At 39.3% G+C, this 16,015-nt stretch overlaps 1 protein-coding gene across 3 annotated transcripts in view; it reads left to right on the forward strand.

The window, feature by feature from the left end:
* The window catches only part of Npc1a (Niemann-Pick type C-1a), a 279,637-nt gene extending 264,155 nt beyond the window's left edge, over positions 1-15,482 (forward strand). For 2 of the 3 annotated variants that reach the window (XM_076207043.1, XM_076207046.1), the window contains 8 exons: positions 323-397; positions 3,644-3,721; positions 4,012-4,185; positions 4,346-4,509; positions 5,222-5,891; positions 8,514-8,731; positions 9,430-9,935; positions 13,294-15,482. In XM_076207043.1, coding sequence (XP_076063158.1) covers positions 323-397; positions 3,644-3,721; positions 4,012-4,185; positions 4,346-4,509; positions 5,222-5,891; positions 8,514-8,731; positions 9,430-9,935; positions 13,294-13,565 — 2,157 coding nt within the window. In that variant the 3' untranslated portion in view covers positions 13,566-15,482. The remainder of the gene's footprint in view (positions 1-322; positions 398-3,643; positions 3,722-4,011; positions 4,186-4,345; positions 4,510-5,221; positions 5,892-8,513; positions 8,732-9,429; positions 9,936-13,293) is intronic. The other variant, XM_076207044.1, reaches the window with a different exon arrangement.
* Positions 15,483-16,015: the final 533 nt, after the last annotated feature.

The raw sequence follows: 16,015 nt of genomic DNA on the forward strand, positions 1-16,015 counted from the left end.
TCCCAAACTCTGTCACAAATTTCCTCAATCCCTCCTCTGATCCTGCTACAAGTGCAGTGTCATCAGCAGACAACAACTGGCTTATCTCCCACTTTTCTCCATTTTCTTTCACCATCTCCAATGCCTGACCCACTACCCTTGCATTTACCTCTTGCACCACCCCATCCATGTATAAATTGAACAGCGAGGGCAACATAAACATCTCTGATGAAGTCCCACCTTTACCTCAAACCACTCACTCTCTCCATTTCTAATCCTAACACGAGCTCTACTACTCTTGTAAAAATTCTTGACTGCTCTTAACAGCTTTTCTCCTATCCAGTATATCTACAAAACATCCCACACTGCCTTCCTGTCTACCCTTAGGAGTGGAGGAGGAATGGGGATGGTTCAAAAAGTGAGTCACAAGGTGTGCAAAGATGGTTTGTGGAACAGGGAGGATGGGAGGAAATAGATGGAAGGGTAACGAGTGGTGGGATGAAGAATCAAAGAAGGGTGTAGAAGAGAAGAAACAAGCTTTCATAGATAGGTTACAAAATAGGACAAGAGAATCATATGAGAAGTACAAAGTAAAGAGAAGAGAAGTAAAGCATAAGATAAAGGAGGCAAAGAGAAGAGCAGATGTGAAATGAGGTAAGAGTATAACAGAAAATTTTGAAAGTAATAAAAAAAATGTTTTGGAAAGAAATTGAGAGGAAGAGGAGGCAAATCAAGTAGAGAAGAAAAGGTAAAAGGTGCAGATGGAGAAATGATTATGGAAGAGAAGGCAGTTAGAAGAAGATGGGCAGAGTATTTTAGGGAGTTGCTAAATGTGAAGGAGGATAGTGAGGGAAAGGTAGTTGCAGTGGGAAGTGCTAAGAAAATGACTGTGATGAGTGGGGAAAATGGAGGAGAAATAAGGAAAGATGAAGTGAAGGCAGTTGTTAAGATGATGAGACCAGGGAAGGCACCTGGGTTGGATGGATGCCATGCAGAATGTCTGAAAAAAGGAGGTACATTGATAGTGGGCTGGCTGGTGAGGTTATTTAATGTTTGCTGGAGAGAGGGTAGAGTGCTGGAGGACTGGAGGAGCCTGTGAAGTTCCACTTTACAAGAAAAAAGGGGACAGGTGTGAGTGTAGTAGTTTCAGAGGGATCAGGTTGTTAAGTGTAGTTGGGAAGGCTTATGGGAGGGTCTTGATTGAGAGAATTAGGAGAGGAACAGAGGAAGTAATTGGTGATGAACAGTGGGTTTATGACAGGTAGGGGTTGTGTAGATCAGATTTTTGTGGTAAGACATATATGTGAGAAAACTATAGGAAAAGGCAAGTATGTTTTTTGGGCTTTTATGGATATGGAAAAGGCCTATAACAAACAACTGTACCTGTAGGAAATGTAATTTGGTCTTAACTTTTGCTTGCAGATACTCAACCCCAGTCTGTATAAGCAGTCATTCATTGCATGATATTATACACAAATTAAATAGTATACAATAATAAAACTCGGCTTTAAGATGGGTTTACTTGACTCTTAATATGACATTGCTTTAGTGGATAGTGTAGGGTTGGGGGCCAAGGCAAGAAGCAGGGTACTGCCTTTGAGCTTGATGCATGTCTGGTAGTGTCTCATGCTGTTGTAGGATGTGACCATCTTTCTTGTCTTCAGACAAGTAAACTCTGACTTCATTAATAAGTTGTCTGTGTGGAATGGAACAGGCTGTGGCTTAGGCTTAGCCTTAGGTAGTGTTGGTGATGGTTTTGTGACTAAGGCAGAGTTGTGTGTGATAACCTCCTGTTGCTATCTGTTGGATCTTCTGTTATGGAGGTGCTTATAGCATGCTGCTGCTGCCTAGTTGATAGTAGTCACAAAACCACTACACCTTCCTACATCTCCATCTCGTTTCTCCACTTGCTCCTTGACCCATCACTACTAGTCCCAGTGTCAACCTGTCTGTCACTCCCACTGACCACAGAAGTATCTGCCTTGATGATTTCCTCCACAACAGTATCAAAAGTGTCAGTGCAGCTGTTTACTATGTCTATAATGCTGTATGTTGGGGCCAGCACCTCCTTGAGGAGTTGGATTATGCTGTGTCCATTTGGTGTTGGCAGTGGAGCTTGGACAACTCCATTCTGTCTCCTTGGGGTGGAGCCATCCTCTCTTTGCTGTTTTGACATACAGTGCAACTGCTTGTAAACTGGATGCTACAGCCAGGAGGTTGTTACTGGTTACCTGAAGAGTGTGGGTCTTCTGCAAGAGAGACCAGGGGCAATGGATTGATTGATTGATTGTATGTTATAGACTCAGAACAACCAGGAACTTGATGGGCAACATACACAACTTATGCCAGTTGTTGTATCAGCTCTTGTGGCTTGGCAAATACAGCAGGTAGTAAAGTTAGACATAGGCACCAAATATGATTGTTGGCTCAGCTTGCCCCAAGCCCTAAGCAGCTTGTTGATGGAAACCTTAATACTGTAGTGACACCAGAAGTCTGCAACATGCAGTATATCTCTCATTGTTACTACCTGCTTCAGCCTCTGCATTGTTGCCAGGTACAGGAGTAGACCTCCCTCCCCCCCCAGTCTTCTGCAGTACTTGAAGCTCAGGTGCATTACTGATGACTGACCTTATTAAGTTGGTATGTGTAAAAGAGGTGTGGAGGGCAGATGTGGAGGGAGTGAACATGAGGGGACGTCCTAGGATGAGGTGGATGGATGGGGTTAAGGGGGCTTTGGGGAAGAGGGGAATGTCTATTGAGGAAGGACGGGAGAGGACAGAAGACAGGGGTGAATGGAGAATGGTTGTATATGGATGATGTTGTGATAGCATGAGGTGGAATGGGCGGGTGGATGGGGGGTGAGGTGGTGTGTGTGAGCAAAATTTGACGCAGCCTGAAGGGATTTCTCCCCGTCCTCTCATTTTATGCAATGGGGGGACGGAGAGGGGGGGTCGCCGATTTAATGAAGCGGCCTTGCTGTGGATGTGCTGTGTCTTGCGACACTGCTTCTGACCCAGGGCAGTGGACAAGGTGCAGGGATGGCCCGTCATTCAGGAGGTGCTGAGATGAGAGGGAGGGTGGAGGGGTGTGGAGTGTATTCAGGGGTGGAATGGGTGGGATTGATTTTGTGCCTTTTTCTTTTTGGCTACCCCCCTTGTAAGGGGGAAAAAGCCTTGGTATATGTATGTATGTATGTATGTATGTGTACTGGCTATACAATAGCTCACTGTTGGTGAGGATTTTCTGGTTCAGGGTTTACAGGAGAGATGTGTTCAGTGGAAAGATCTCCCTTACCTGTGGGTGGTAGGAGATGGCATGGGGCATTGTCCATCAACAGTAGCATCTTGAAAGAAACACTGCTTTGTTCAGTACTGATCTGCATCCCTAGTAAAGATGTCAAACCACTCCACCACCAGGTTCAGTGTCACTCATACTGTCAGGCTATGCTGTGGAGGTGCTGTCTCACTGTAATGACTTGAACCCAAGTGGTGTGGCAGGGCACAGGGATGAGGTATTAAGATAGCAGGGATAATGAATGGGTTTTGGATGGGTGGAAGGATATGCTTCGACCGAGTCTTTCCCCTTTTAAGGGAGAAAAGGCTCTTCAGTTGTATATATTAATCTTTTCATTAAGAGATATGTAATAAACTTATTATGCTTTCAGGATAACAGGTTTGATGTTTGCTGTTGTATTAGACAGAGCAAGTCAGAAAGAGAACCAGAAACAAGATTTTTACACAAGGTAAGATTTTGCTTTTTTCATATTTAATACCTATAGTATAGAGACATATTTTAAATTTTGTATTGGCCAGTGCCAGACAATTTTATTCAGTTTGGGACATGGAAAGTGAAGCATTAATCTTTATTCCAGGGTGTCATGATTTCATTGTTCAGTTTACTTCAGGGTTTGCCCCCTCATCTTCAGTTGTAGGAGTTATGTATATTAAAATAGTGTTGTCTTAGAATGGTTATTGGTTGATGATGAATTTTGAATTATTATTATTATTATATACCTTGCTGCATTTTCAACAGGTATTTGAGACAACATATGCACCTTTCCTTATGCGACCGTATGTACGAGCTGTAGTAGTGGTGGTGTTCACGTTTTGGCTGTGCGCTTCAGTTGCAATGGTCCCCCACATGGAAATTGGTCTGGAAGAGGAGCTTTCAATGCCTGAGGATTCCTACGTTTTGAAATATTTTGATGTAAGTAGAAGCAGAATATTTTATTTATGCAATGGATTTGTGCTTTGACTTAGCCATCTCCCTGATCAGGGAGAACATAACTTTTATGTATTAATTTGACTGATAATTCTATCTCTTCCCCACTATTGAATTGTGCTCAATATTTGATCAATGTCCACAGTATCTAGAGAAATATGGCTGTGTTGGTGCTCCTGTGTACTTTGTGCTCAAAAGTGGCTACAACTTTAGTAACTACGAGAATCAAAACAAGATATGTTCCCATGTTGGTTGCAATCGTGATTCCTTGTTGATTCAACTTAATCTTGCACACCAGATGCCGAACAGGTATGCTTCATTTCTACATACTTCATCACACTGGTTTCTGCAGTTTCTTTATTCAATGCCTTTGAAATAATGAAATGATAATGATAATAACTGTTGCTTTGATTTTCATTGAATGGAGACCTGTAGGTCCACCGTAGCTAGCAGCAGTCCAGAGAAGAAACTGGCTTGTTGTCTCTGTTGTATTAGTATGGGTCTGTCAAATTATGAAGAGGAGGAAGAAGAGGGGGAGCACTCACAAACTGTCAGCTGTCTTTATACAAAAAATGGGGTGGGGGGAAATAGTCAAAGCTGATAGAGAAATATATTGGACCTGTGGAGACTTGAGTGCCAGTCTCTCAAGGCTGTACCTCTAGATGGAGGTGAGGGTGTTGATAGGCTTGAAGATAGTTGTTGGGGAGATGGTTCTCTTCTGTATCCATCTCCAGACCAGTAGCAGGCACTGATTGTTTTTCACTCTCATATTTGCCAGTGACAGACACAAGATAATGGGATGTGGGTTTTCAGTCAGTGAAACTTGAGGCAACAGTTTCTTTTATAATGCCTGAACTAGATTAACATTTCTCCATTTGCAATAGGTTCTTTCTTGTTTTATATTCCTGAATTAATTTCTTCCCATTGTCATTGTTTCTGAAATGGATGTGCACTGTAAATTTTGTGAAACACTAAATGACGGCATCCTTTTTAAATCCTAATTGTTCATTATGCCTTCCAGAACATATATTGCAGTACAGTCATCAGCTTGGATAGATGATTACTTTGAGTGGTCACTTGAGCCTAAATGTTGCCGTCTTATGGAGAACAATACATTCTGCAAGCGGGAACTTATGGATTCTCAAGAACATAGTCCCAGCTATTCCTATTATCCAGATGAAGCAGAAGAAGAGCCTGTGAAAGTTACAGAGAGACCAGAAGTATCAACTGAGGCATATGAATATGAAGATCACGCTTCATATGATGACTTTAACCTATATGATGAATATGAAGAGGACATACATTATGATTACACTTATGGCGACCCTGATTTTGCGGATCACTTTGATGAAAAGGAAAATGAAGCAAACTGGTGGAAGAGAATAATCAGACGACGACGACCAGGAAATAACAAGACCAAAGAAACTGAAGTAACAGAGGAACCCAAGGAACCTAAGGAGAAAGATGCAAGCTCTGGGGAAAATACAACCCATACTTCCAATGAAGTTCATTTAGATGATGGCTGGCCTGACTATGTAGATGCTGAACGTTGCCAAGCTTGTCCTGTCAAGCCAATGGAAAAGAATCCTGTTCGACCAAATCCTGAGGACTTTGGAACCTACCTTCCCATGTTCCTGAAAGACAACCCAGATGGTATATGTCCAAAGGGTGGACATGCAGCCTACGGACAGGTAAGGGCTTAAGAGATGGTGTTGTTTGTATTCTAGCTCTCTTTTTGATCTCAGAAATAACTTAGGTCTGAATGTTCCACATTTTGCTTACGAATATGTTCATCTAGGTGTATTGTGCAGTTGAAGCAGGCTCATGTTCATCTATATCTTCTTTTTGCCCAACATGGTTTTAAACATCTAATGACTATGAAAGTTATGTATCAATACAGAGAGATTTAAAAAAGACAATAAGAAAAAGAAAACGACAATAAGAAATGAACATCGCTGAGAAATCCAAAGAGAATCCCAAAGAATTCTATAGTTACATTAGAGATAAAAAGGTTGTTAGGAATCACATTGGTCCACTATTATCTACTGACGGTAAACTTGAATATTCAAATGAAGGAATGTGTAATATCTTAAACAATTATCTTAGCTCGGTATTTGTAAACGAAACACCTCAAGATGAATTCCAAACTGAAACCTGTGAAAAGTCTAGGGTAAACTTACTCGGTACGGTAAATATAACAAAAGAAAAAATTAAAAGGTGTATAGACAAACTCAAAGTTAATAAAACACCAGGGCCTGACGGTTGGCATCCAAGAATCTTAAAGGAAATGAAAAATGAGATTGTTCCATTAGAAATTATTTTCAAGAAATCCATCATATCCGGAGATGTCCCAAGAGAATGGAAGCTAGCTAACGTTACTCCCATATTCAAAAAAGGTGACAAAAAGAAACCAAATAACTATAGGCCTATAAGTTTGACTTCAATCGTAGGAAAAATAATGGAAACTATCATCAGAGATGCTATCGAACATCATTTAGAAAGTAACCGTTTGATAAATGATAGCCAGCATGGTTTCAGACGGAAACGTTCTTGCGTGACTAACTTACTCGAATTCTACAACACAGTTATCTCGAATTATGACAAAAGAAACAATATAGATTTAGTATATCTAGACTTTGCAAAAGCTTTTGATACTGTCCCACACGAAAGACTACTTACTAAATTAGCTTTGCATGGAATAAGTGGTAGCCTATTAGGTTGGACTAGTAATTGGTTGAATGGTCGAAAACAGAGAGTTGTTTTAAATGGAAAAACTTCTGGATGGAAAAATGTTGCAAGTGGAGTTCCTCAGGGTTCCGTTCTTGGGCCACTTCTATTCATAGTATATATAAATGATATAGACCATGGACTAAAATCTACTGTTTCCAAATTTGCTGATGATACAAAACTGTGCGGAGTGGCAAATGATCACTCAAACCAATTAGATATTCAAGAAGATTTAGATCAATTACAGCAATGGTCTGAAAAGTGGCTAATGAAATTTAACACAAGTAAATGCAAGGTAATGCACATAGGTAAAAATAACAGTAAGTACGATTACAAGTTATTTGGAAATTCGTTAACAAAAGTGGATAGTGAAAAAGATCTCGGCGTAATTATCAGTAACGACCTCAAATCATCCAAGCAGTGTATTTCAGCCTCTGAGAAAGCAAATAAGATTCTAGGACTGATTGCGCGATCTTTTGATTTCAAAAGTCCATCACTCATTAACAAGCTATATAAATCGTTAGTTCGTCCACATTTGGAATATGCTGTTTCCGTATGGTCACCGAATCTCATAAAAGACATTGACAGATTGGAAAGAGTACAACGGCGAGCCACAAAACTGATTCCAAATATCAAAAATAAATCATACGAAAATCGACTAAAACATATGAATCTGTTTTCCCTAAAAAAGCGTAGACTCAGAGGTGACTTGATACAGGTCTTTAAAATTCTAAAGGGAATTGACAACATCAAAAGTGACCAAATTTTTACATTGAATGAGAATCAGACAAGAAACAATGGTCTTAAACTCTCCGGAAATAGATTCAATTTGGAAGTAGGTAGAAACAACTTTGCCAACCGTGTAGTTAATGAATGGAATAAACTTCCTGCACAGGTAGTGCAATGTAGTTCAGTTCGAAGCTTTAAGAATCATTTAGATAAATACCTAAGTAAGATGCTGTAATGATTATAATTTATCTTATATTGTTTTTGTTTTGTTATCATTTGTCTGTCTGATTTTTATTTATTATTAGTTATATGTCAATTTATTATTTACTATTTACCTGTTTGTTTATTATTTAACTATACCTATGCATTTATTTATTTATTTTATTTGTTATATACATTATCATAGTTTTCATTTATTATTTTATTATTAATATGATTTTTTTTTCGCATCCGACCTAGATATGGATCAAAAGGTCTCCTTTCGGCATGCTCCGCCTTTGTAATTCTTTGTAAAACATGTGGATATTTCTTGCCTACACCACATTATTTTACAAGCCATTCCAAATTTCCACACATTGTATGAAAAAAAACACCCCATCTACTTCCCTGGTGTATAGATAGGTAGATGGTCTATGAAACATGATTTTTTTTTTATTTAGTAATCATGTCTGTTAGTTCTTTCAGCATTTTTTGGAAAGAGATATATTAAATCACTGCACACCCCTTGTTCCTTTATACATCACAATCTCATCATAAGTACTTTTCATTCCACAAATAGTTTACAGATAAAACTCATTTTATGGACACAAGTTTAATTTGTTTGTTGATATTATATATGCCATACTTGTTTTTTCCAGACTGTGAAGGTGATTTATGATGAGTCTGGTAATCCTTCTCCTGGTGCAAATGCCTTCATGACTTATCATGTAGTTTTGAAGAACAGTCGACAGTTTTATGAAGCTCTGAGAGCTGCTCGTCATGTTGCAAACAACATTACACAGATGCTGAATATGGTGGAGAAGGATGGGCAGATGGTGCCCAGTGGGGAAATAAAATATGAAGTATTCCCATATAGGTAAGTCATACTTTTCTTTGGGACTTTGAGTAAGAGGGTTCATGTGTATAGTGGAGCTGGGAGTAGGTGTTTACATATGTGTTTACATACATGTTTACCCTGTCAACAATACACTATATTTCAAATTATTCTTAGCAATGATAAGTACCTGCACATGGTGGTCCTTTGAGCACACTCTCTTCCATCTGTAGGTACAGCCCTAAGGGTCTGACATTTGTTCTTCAGACCAGCCCAAGATCTTTAATAACTTCATTGTATTTCTTTCACTTTTTCACATCGGAGAGCTGACAACCAGTGACTGCTCTCCTCCTATTACTACAAGCTGGTGACTTAGAAACAACTCCACACTAACACAGCACAGTCATATGCTCAAAGTTTTACCCCAGAAAGGTCTATGGGAGGGTCTGAGGACCAGTGCCAGCCACTATGGGTATGGGTTTCCAGTCGTCAAAACTCGAGGCAACAATTATTATTACTTGTTAATGCGACACCATTTCATTCAGCTTAGGCAAAGGCCTAGATTGACTTTTTAGCACCCTGGTCAGTGCAGGTTCTACCCTCTAGCTGAACAAGATTTTTGTCTTGTTAATTGTTTTTAAGTATGTTTTGATGTTGATAGTGTCAATGGAACTGTGGAACTGATTTAAAAAGCAAGGTGTAGATTTGCCTAAACTAACATTTGTCTCTTTCTTTTTCAGTGTCTTCTATGTCTTCTATGAACAATACCTTACAATGTGGGAAGATACTGTCAGAATGTTGGCCATATCAGTGTTTTCAGTATTTATCATCACCCTTCTTATGATGGGATTAGATTTGGCCTCATCGCTTATCATAATGGTGACTGTGGTGCTTATCCTCACCAACATGGGCGGTCTCATGTACCTTTGGGGCATTTCCCTCAATGCCATCTCCCTCGTCAACCTCATAGTTGCCATTGGTATATCAGTAGAATTCTGTTCGCACACCACTAGAGCTTTTGCCGTGAGTGAAGCAGATACAAGAATTTTGAGAGCCAAGGCTGCTTTGGTTCGCATGGGGCCTTCGGTCCTGTCAGGCATCACCCTGAGTGACATGGGAGTGGTGGTTCTTGCCTTTGCGAACTCGAAGATCTTCCAAGTTTTTTATTTCCGCATGTACTTCGGTATGGTTGTTATTGGAGCCCTCCATGGACTCATTCTCTTGCCCGTCCTGCTCAGCTTTGTTGGTAAGTATTTGTGTGATATTTTGAGTATATTTATTGATCAAAAGAACAAGTAATCCATGGTACTCTTATTTCAAAGACACCATCTAAAGAGCACATAAGAAACACAAAGGAGATATACTGAAAGTACAAAACAAAGTCATTTACCTTTAATTTTCTCCTATTGCATACCTTCCCAAATTCCATCACTAACTCCCTTAATCCCCCCTCTGACCATGCCACAAGTGCAGTGTTGGCACAATCACCTCTTCATGCAGTCTCCTCTTAGCATCTATTCCCAAATGTCCATTTCTTATTACACTTTTTAATTCCCCAGGGCATTTATTTGCTTCTCTCAATCTACATTCTACCTCCACCTCCACTCTTCCCTTTCCCATCACATTCGCTTCCAAGTATCTAAAGCTATCCTCTTCCTCCAGCCTCTCTCCTTTAATACTCACTTCCAATTTGCAGCCATCCTCTACCCTTGTATATCACATCACCTTATTTTTACCCACATTAATCTTCAACTTCTTTCTTTTACACACCTTCCCAAACTCCGTCACTAACTTCCTTAATCCCTCCTCTGCTACAAGTGCAGTGTCATCAGCAAACAATAACTGGCATATCTCCCGTTTTTCTCCATTTTCTTTAACCATCTTCAATCCCTGGCCCATTACCCTTGCATTTACATCTCACATTACCTTATCTATGTATACATTGAACAGCCATGACGACATGACACATCCCTGGCAAAATCCCACCTTTACCTCAAACCACTCACTCTCACCATTTCTAATTCTAACACAGGCTCGACTACTCTCGTAAAAACTCTTGCTTTTAACAGCTTTCCTTCCACAATATCCTCCTGTCTACCCTGTCCTAAGCTTTTTCCAAATCCATAAAAACCCAAAAAACATTCTTACCTTTTCCTAAAGCTTTCTTACATTCTGCCTTACCACAAAAATCTGATCCACACAACCCCTACCTGTCCTAAACCCACACTGTTTCTCACCAATTACTTCTGTTCCTCTTCTAATCCTCTCAATCAAAACCCTCCCATAACCTTCCCAACTACACTCAACAAACTGGTCCCTCAGAAACTACTACACTCACACTTGTCCCTTTTTTCCTGTAAAGCGGTACCATACAGGCACTCCACCAGTTCTCTGGCACTCTACCCTCTTTTAGACAAACATTAAACAATCTCACCAGCCAGTCCACCATCACTGTATCTTCCTTTTTTAGATACTCTGCATGATACCCATCCAACCCAGGTGCCTTACCTACTCTCATCATTTTAATAACTGCTTTCACCTCATCTTTTCTCAGTCATCATTGTCATTTTCTTAGTGCCTCCCACTGCAGCTATCTTTCCCTCCCTATCCTCCTTTAAATTTAGCAACTCCCTAAAATATTCTTCCTATATTCCTCTAACCACCATTTCTTCCATTATCATCTCTCCATCTGCACTTTTTACCTTTTCCTCTCTTAATTTCCTTCCAAAACATCTTTTTATTACTTTCAAAATTTTCTGTCATACTCCTACCCCATTTCACATCTGCTCTCCTTTTTGCCTCCTTTATCTTATACTTTATTTCTCTTCTTTTTTCTTTGTACCTCTCACATGATTTTCTTGTCCTATTTTGCAACCAATCTGTGAATACTCATTTCTTCTCTTCTACAGCCTTCTTTCCTTCATTATCCCACCACTCACTACCGTTTCCTCTATTTCCTTCCATCCTCCTTGTTCTACACACCATCTTTGTACACCTTGTGACTCCTTCCTTGAAACTTCCCCATTCCTCCCCCACTCCTAGTTCTACTTTATCCTTCACTCCCACTCTTCTTTGAGCTTCTTTTTGTATTCTTCCTTTTCTTTCTCATTTAAGCACCTCCCTACCCTCTGTCCTTTTCCTCTTTCTCCATCTATCCTCCACTCTTAACTTAACCTCCACCAGAAAATGATCTGATATTCCCCCACTTTCTCCCCTAAGGACACACACATCCAAAACTCTTCCTACTCTTCTCCTGGTTACCACAATATAGTCTATGAAAGCCCTATCTAACACCCTTCCATCCACCACCCTCTCCCATGTGTACTTATGCTTGACATTTTTCCTAAACATTATGTTAGCTATCATCAACTCTTTAGACATATCTCCACCATCAACTTTCCACTATGATTTTTTCCTCTTCACTCCATACTACCCAACCAACTCTATTGGTTCCTCTCCTACCCGAGCATAAAGATTTCCCAGTACCACTACATTGACATTTCTCCCTAAACCTCTATGCATTAATTTAAATCTATCTAAAAAGCCTCTTTTTCCTCTACACTCTTCTCACTTCCAGGCCCATATGCACCTACAAAGACCCACATCTCCCCAGTTTCACCTTCATCCACATTAACCTTGAAGAAATATCTTTCCACTCCACCACACACTTACCTATCTCTTCACTTACGAATATAGCTACCCCTTCTCTCCCTCATCCTCTCTTCACTCCTGACACCCTCCCCACTACTCCCCCAAACTGAAACTTGGCCCTCCCTTTCAACTTAGTTTCACTCAATGCCAACTTGTCCATCTTTCTTTTCACAAATATACTGCCTATCTCTTCTCTTTTACTCTCATTTGTACCACATCTATGCACATTAAAAGACGAAAACCTTGGGGTTCTGGTTGGAAAACTCCTCCCCAGACCCTCTTATGCCTTTGCTTTTTTTATGAATGTCCCCTTTGGGGACATTAAATTGTAAATACATAAACACACTATAACTATTGGAACTTGCTTGAGTGAACATGTACCACACAGCTTTCTAAATCTTATTATGATACACTTTGATAAGATGTAGAAATTGTATAAAAGATGCACATAACTGAATATAATATTAATTGAACTGTAGGGGTGAACTGCTGTAATGTAAAAGTATTACAAAAACTTCATTAGTTTGAAATTCATTATGATATTAGAATTGCACAACTTCAGACATATATACATCCATTCATACAAGCATGCTTGCATGCATTCGTGCATGCATGCATACATATTTCAAAAGACCCCTTTTAGCCTATGTATGCATATATTTCTGTACATGATAGTCACCTTTTTTCCCTTCTCTTGTAGTTTCTTGTTCTGTACAATGTAGGCTACATCACATGCTAGAATTGTACAAAATTGTCAATATTTATTTTTATTCCAGTGTTCCTGATAATGTAATTAGAGATATGGTTGTGCATTAGAATTAGGTTTCGGTGTCACAAATAAAAAACAGGCATCATCAATCAGACATTCAGTCAATCAATTATTCACAGGCAATAATTCTTAGTAATATGTAATGTGCAAATTGCTTATTTTTTGCTTGCATATTTTTCTTCAGGGCCATCAAGGAAAGTGGTAAAAGCCAACTTACCAGATCGTGCAGCCAACCCTAGTGGTTCAGTGCAACTGGAGGACATGATTGCAGAAGAGGAACAAGAAAAGCAGTGCCTCACTCCCAAGCGCTGCCATGAGAAAGATTGCAGAAACTCATTAAAGAAGAAGAGTGGATCTGAAAGAGATTTCAGAGATGCAGAAGACACAAGACAAGAAGACAATAGATCAGCAGATAACTGTTCAAACACACAAGATTTGTCTGATCCAAGTGTGTGATCAATGGTGCAATTTATATTTTTACCTCCTCTTTGTTCTGGTCTGTTTTTGTGCATTTACATGCAGTGAAGACCAGAGTTTTATGTGAAAAGACATGCCAAAATGTATGGGAAAGTATGTCCTACCTTCCCATGTAAAATATGATATAGTTACAGAGGATTATATATTAAAGATTCAAGTGGAAAAAAGAAAAGAAAAGAAAATTATTGTAATATCTATCTCGGCTTTGCTCTTGTCCCAAAGCTGTTCCACATTCCAACACCATCCAGTGCGATCGCAGGTCAAGCCTATTTGGGACTAAGTTATAGATGTTGCGTGCTTCTTAAATGCTGTTTTATTTTGTTTTATATTTTTTTGCTCAAGTTGTGTGTTTGATATTGACTGTTCCTGATAATTTATTGCCAAGGCAGTTGGCAGACAGATTCCAGCTTGCAGTCAGTGAGGAAGTGGTCCGAGGTTCTTGCGTGATTGGACTTACTACTGTGATAATGTAGTGCATCCTCTTACCAAGCTGTTTTAGATTCATGGACCTGCAGATAATTCAAAACAATGTATCCCAGTGATCATGCCAAACTCATTTGCAGATTAGTATAATATTCACTTTATTTTATGATTTAAGTGTGCAGATCTATATTGCTTTAGATTAGGCATCTTTTTTATTGATATGATTTTTAAAGTCACAAGCAGAAAGTAGAGGACAGGAGGGAATCTGTCCACAAGCATCAATTCTCCTTGATCATCACTTTGCGTCCGTGTACTCACTCATTGCTTGCCAAAAGACACTTGTAATGTATAATGCATTCTTCTTCCTTTATCTTGAGCTGTCGAAAAGGTGATCATGTTGAAGCTCACTGTATATTGTGCCTGTGTATTTGTGTCCCAACCATGAGACAGTGCCTATGGAGGGCGTGGTAAGCACGACCATTTCTGGGATCCGGCCTTTAGCCCTGGGGACAAAAAGGGGTTCATACATACACAACTGAAAGAAAATCCAAGTCTTGCAATATTCTTCTGCAGCCATATTTCTGTATACAAATAACTTTGCAGTTATAGTGTAGTTTGAAGAAACAAATTTGTCCATGACTGCACAGAAACTGTAGTCTTTAATAATGATTATATGTTGCATATAATTCTGAATATATTTATGAATAGATATGAGAAGTAACTCACAATAACCTTGGGCTGTCACAGTGCTTACAGTGGAAGTGGGAACAGGGATGTGTTTACATAAAGTTTAAACCTTGTCCAATAGTTGTGTAGTTGGTGTGCTAGAAGAACCTTTTCATATCTTGGGAATTCAAAGGGTAATCGAGTAATCAATTTTGGTCCAAAGCAGTATATTGTGTTACTTGTTACACAGAATGAATGTGATTTGTTTTTCTTGTGTAAAAAAAAAAGAAAAGAAAAAAAAAATTGAGATTGAGACTTGACTTGCATTTTATCAAATATGTCATAGAAAACAGGACTTGTAGGCTTTCAGATGAAAAAAAAAAGCTTAATTCCCAAATGCAAGTTCTGGGTGCTGCTGCTCATAGGGATTTGTTTTTAGAACAATATTGAAGAGTAAGAAAAAAAGAAAAAAAGATAAAAACTTTTGTAACTTGAATGCTTTTGTAGATATAAGCATCCTCCATTGGGTAAACTGTATCATTATCATTGTTACTTATTTCATTTTTCTAACCCCTTTCATACCTTCGTGTGTCTTAATTTGATTTTTATTATTATTATTATTATCGAGAACATTTTAAAGTCAGTCTTGGTATTTTTGGTGTGGAGTGGTGAGGTACTGAGTACCGGCGTGGCTGGTTGTAGTCACATAGGAGTCCCCCCGACTTTGTTTACTCTTGAACAATGTAATAAATGTATAGATCTGTATACATTACTCTTAAGATGTTTCCTAATAAAATTGTAAAATAATATGGATTTAATGCAAACCCTTCTGATAATGTTGAACCTTGTACATTTTCATGGGTCACAATAGAAGTCTCCATCCCCGCAGGGTTGAAAGAGAACTAACAGAGAGGGTTGATCAAAGAGTACCAGGAAAGTTTGAGTATATGGAAAGAATGCGCAAAGAAAGACTAGCAAATTGAATGTGAAAGGCAGAGGTGGATGGAGTGAATGTGAGGGGAAGACCAAGAATTGAATGGATAGAGTGATGGAGGCTTCAGGAAGGAAGAGGGCAATAGGTGTGAGTGGAGGATACTTGTGAATGGGTGATAAATTCCCTGAATAGATATCTTCTTGTCTGCAATGTAAATTCTGAGTGGATGAGAGAGGAGGGTTGCAGTCAGGTCTTGCTGTGGAAGTGCTCTATCTTAATACATTGCTTCCAACCCAGGCAATGGGTAAGGGACATCCCCTAGGAGCTAAAGTAAAAGGGACAACAAATAGGGTTGGATGGGTGAAGGATGGATATATGTTTTGGCTGGCCATCTCCCTTGTATGGG

This window comes from Oratosquilla oratoria, chromosome 23 (assembly GCF_046742065.1).
Source record: "Oratosquilla oratoria isolate Oo_2021 chromosome 23, ASM4674206v1, whole genome shotgun sequence".
Lineage (NCBI taxonomy): Eukaryota > Metazoa > Arthropoda > Malacostraca > Stomatopoda > Squillidae > Oratosquilla > Oratosquilla oratoria.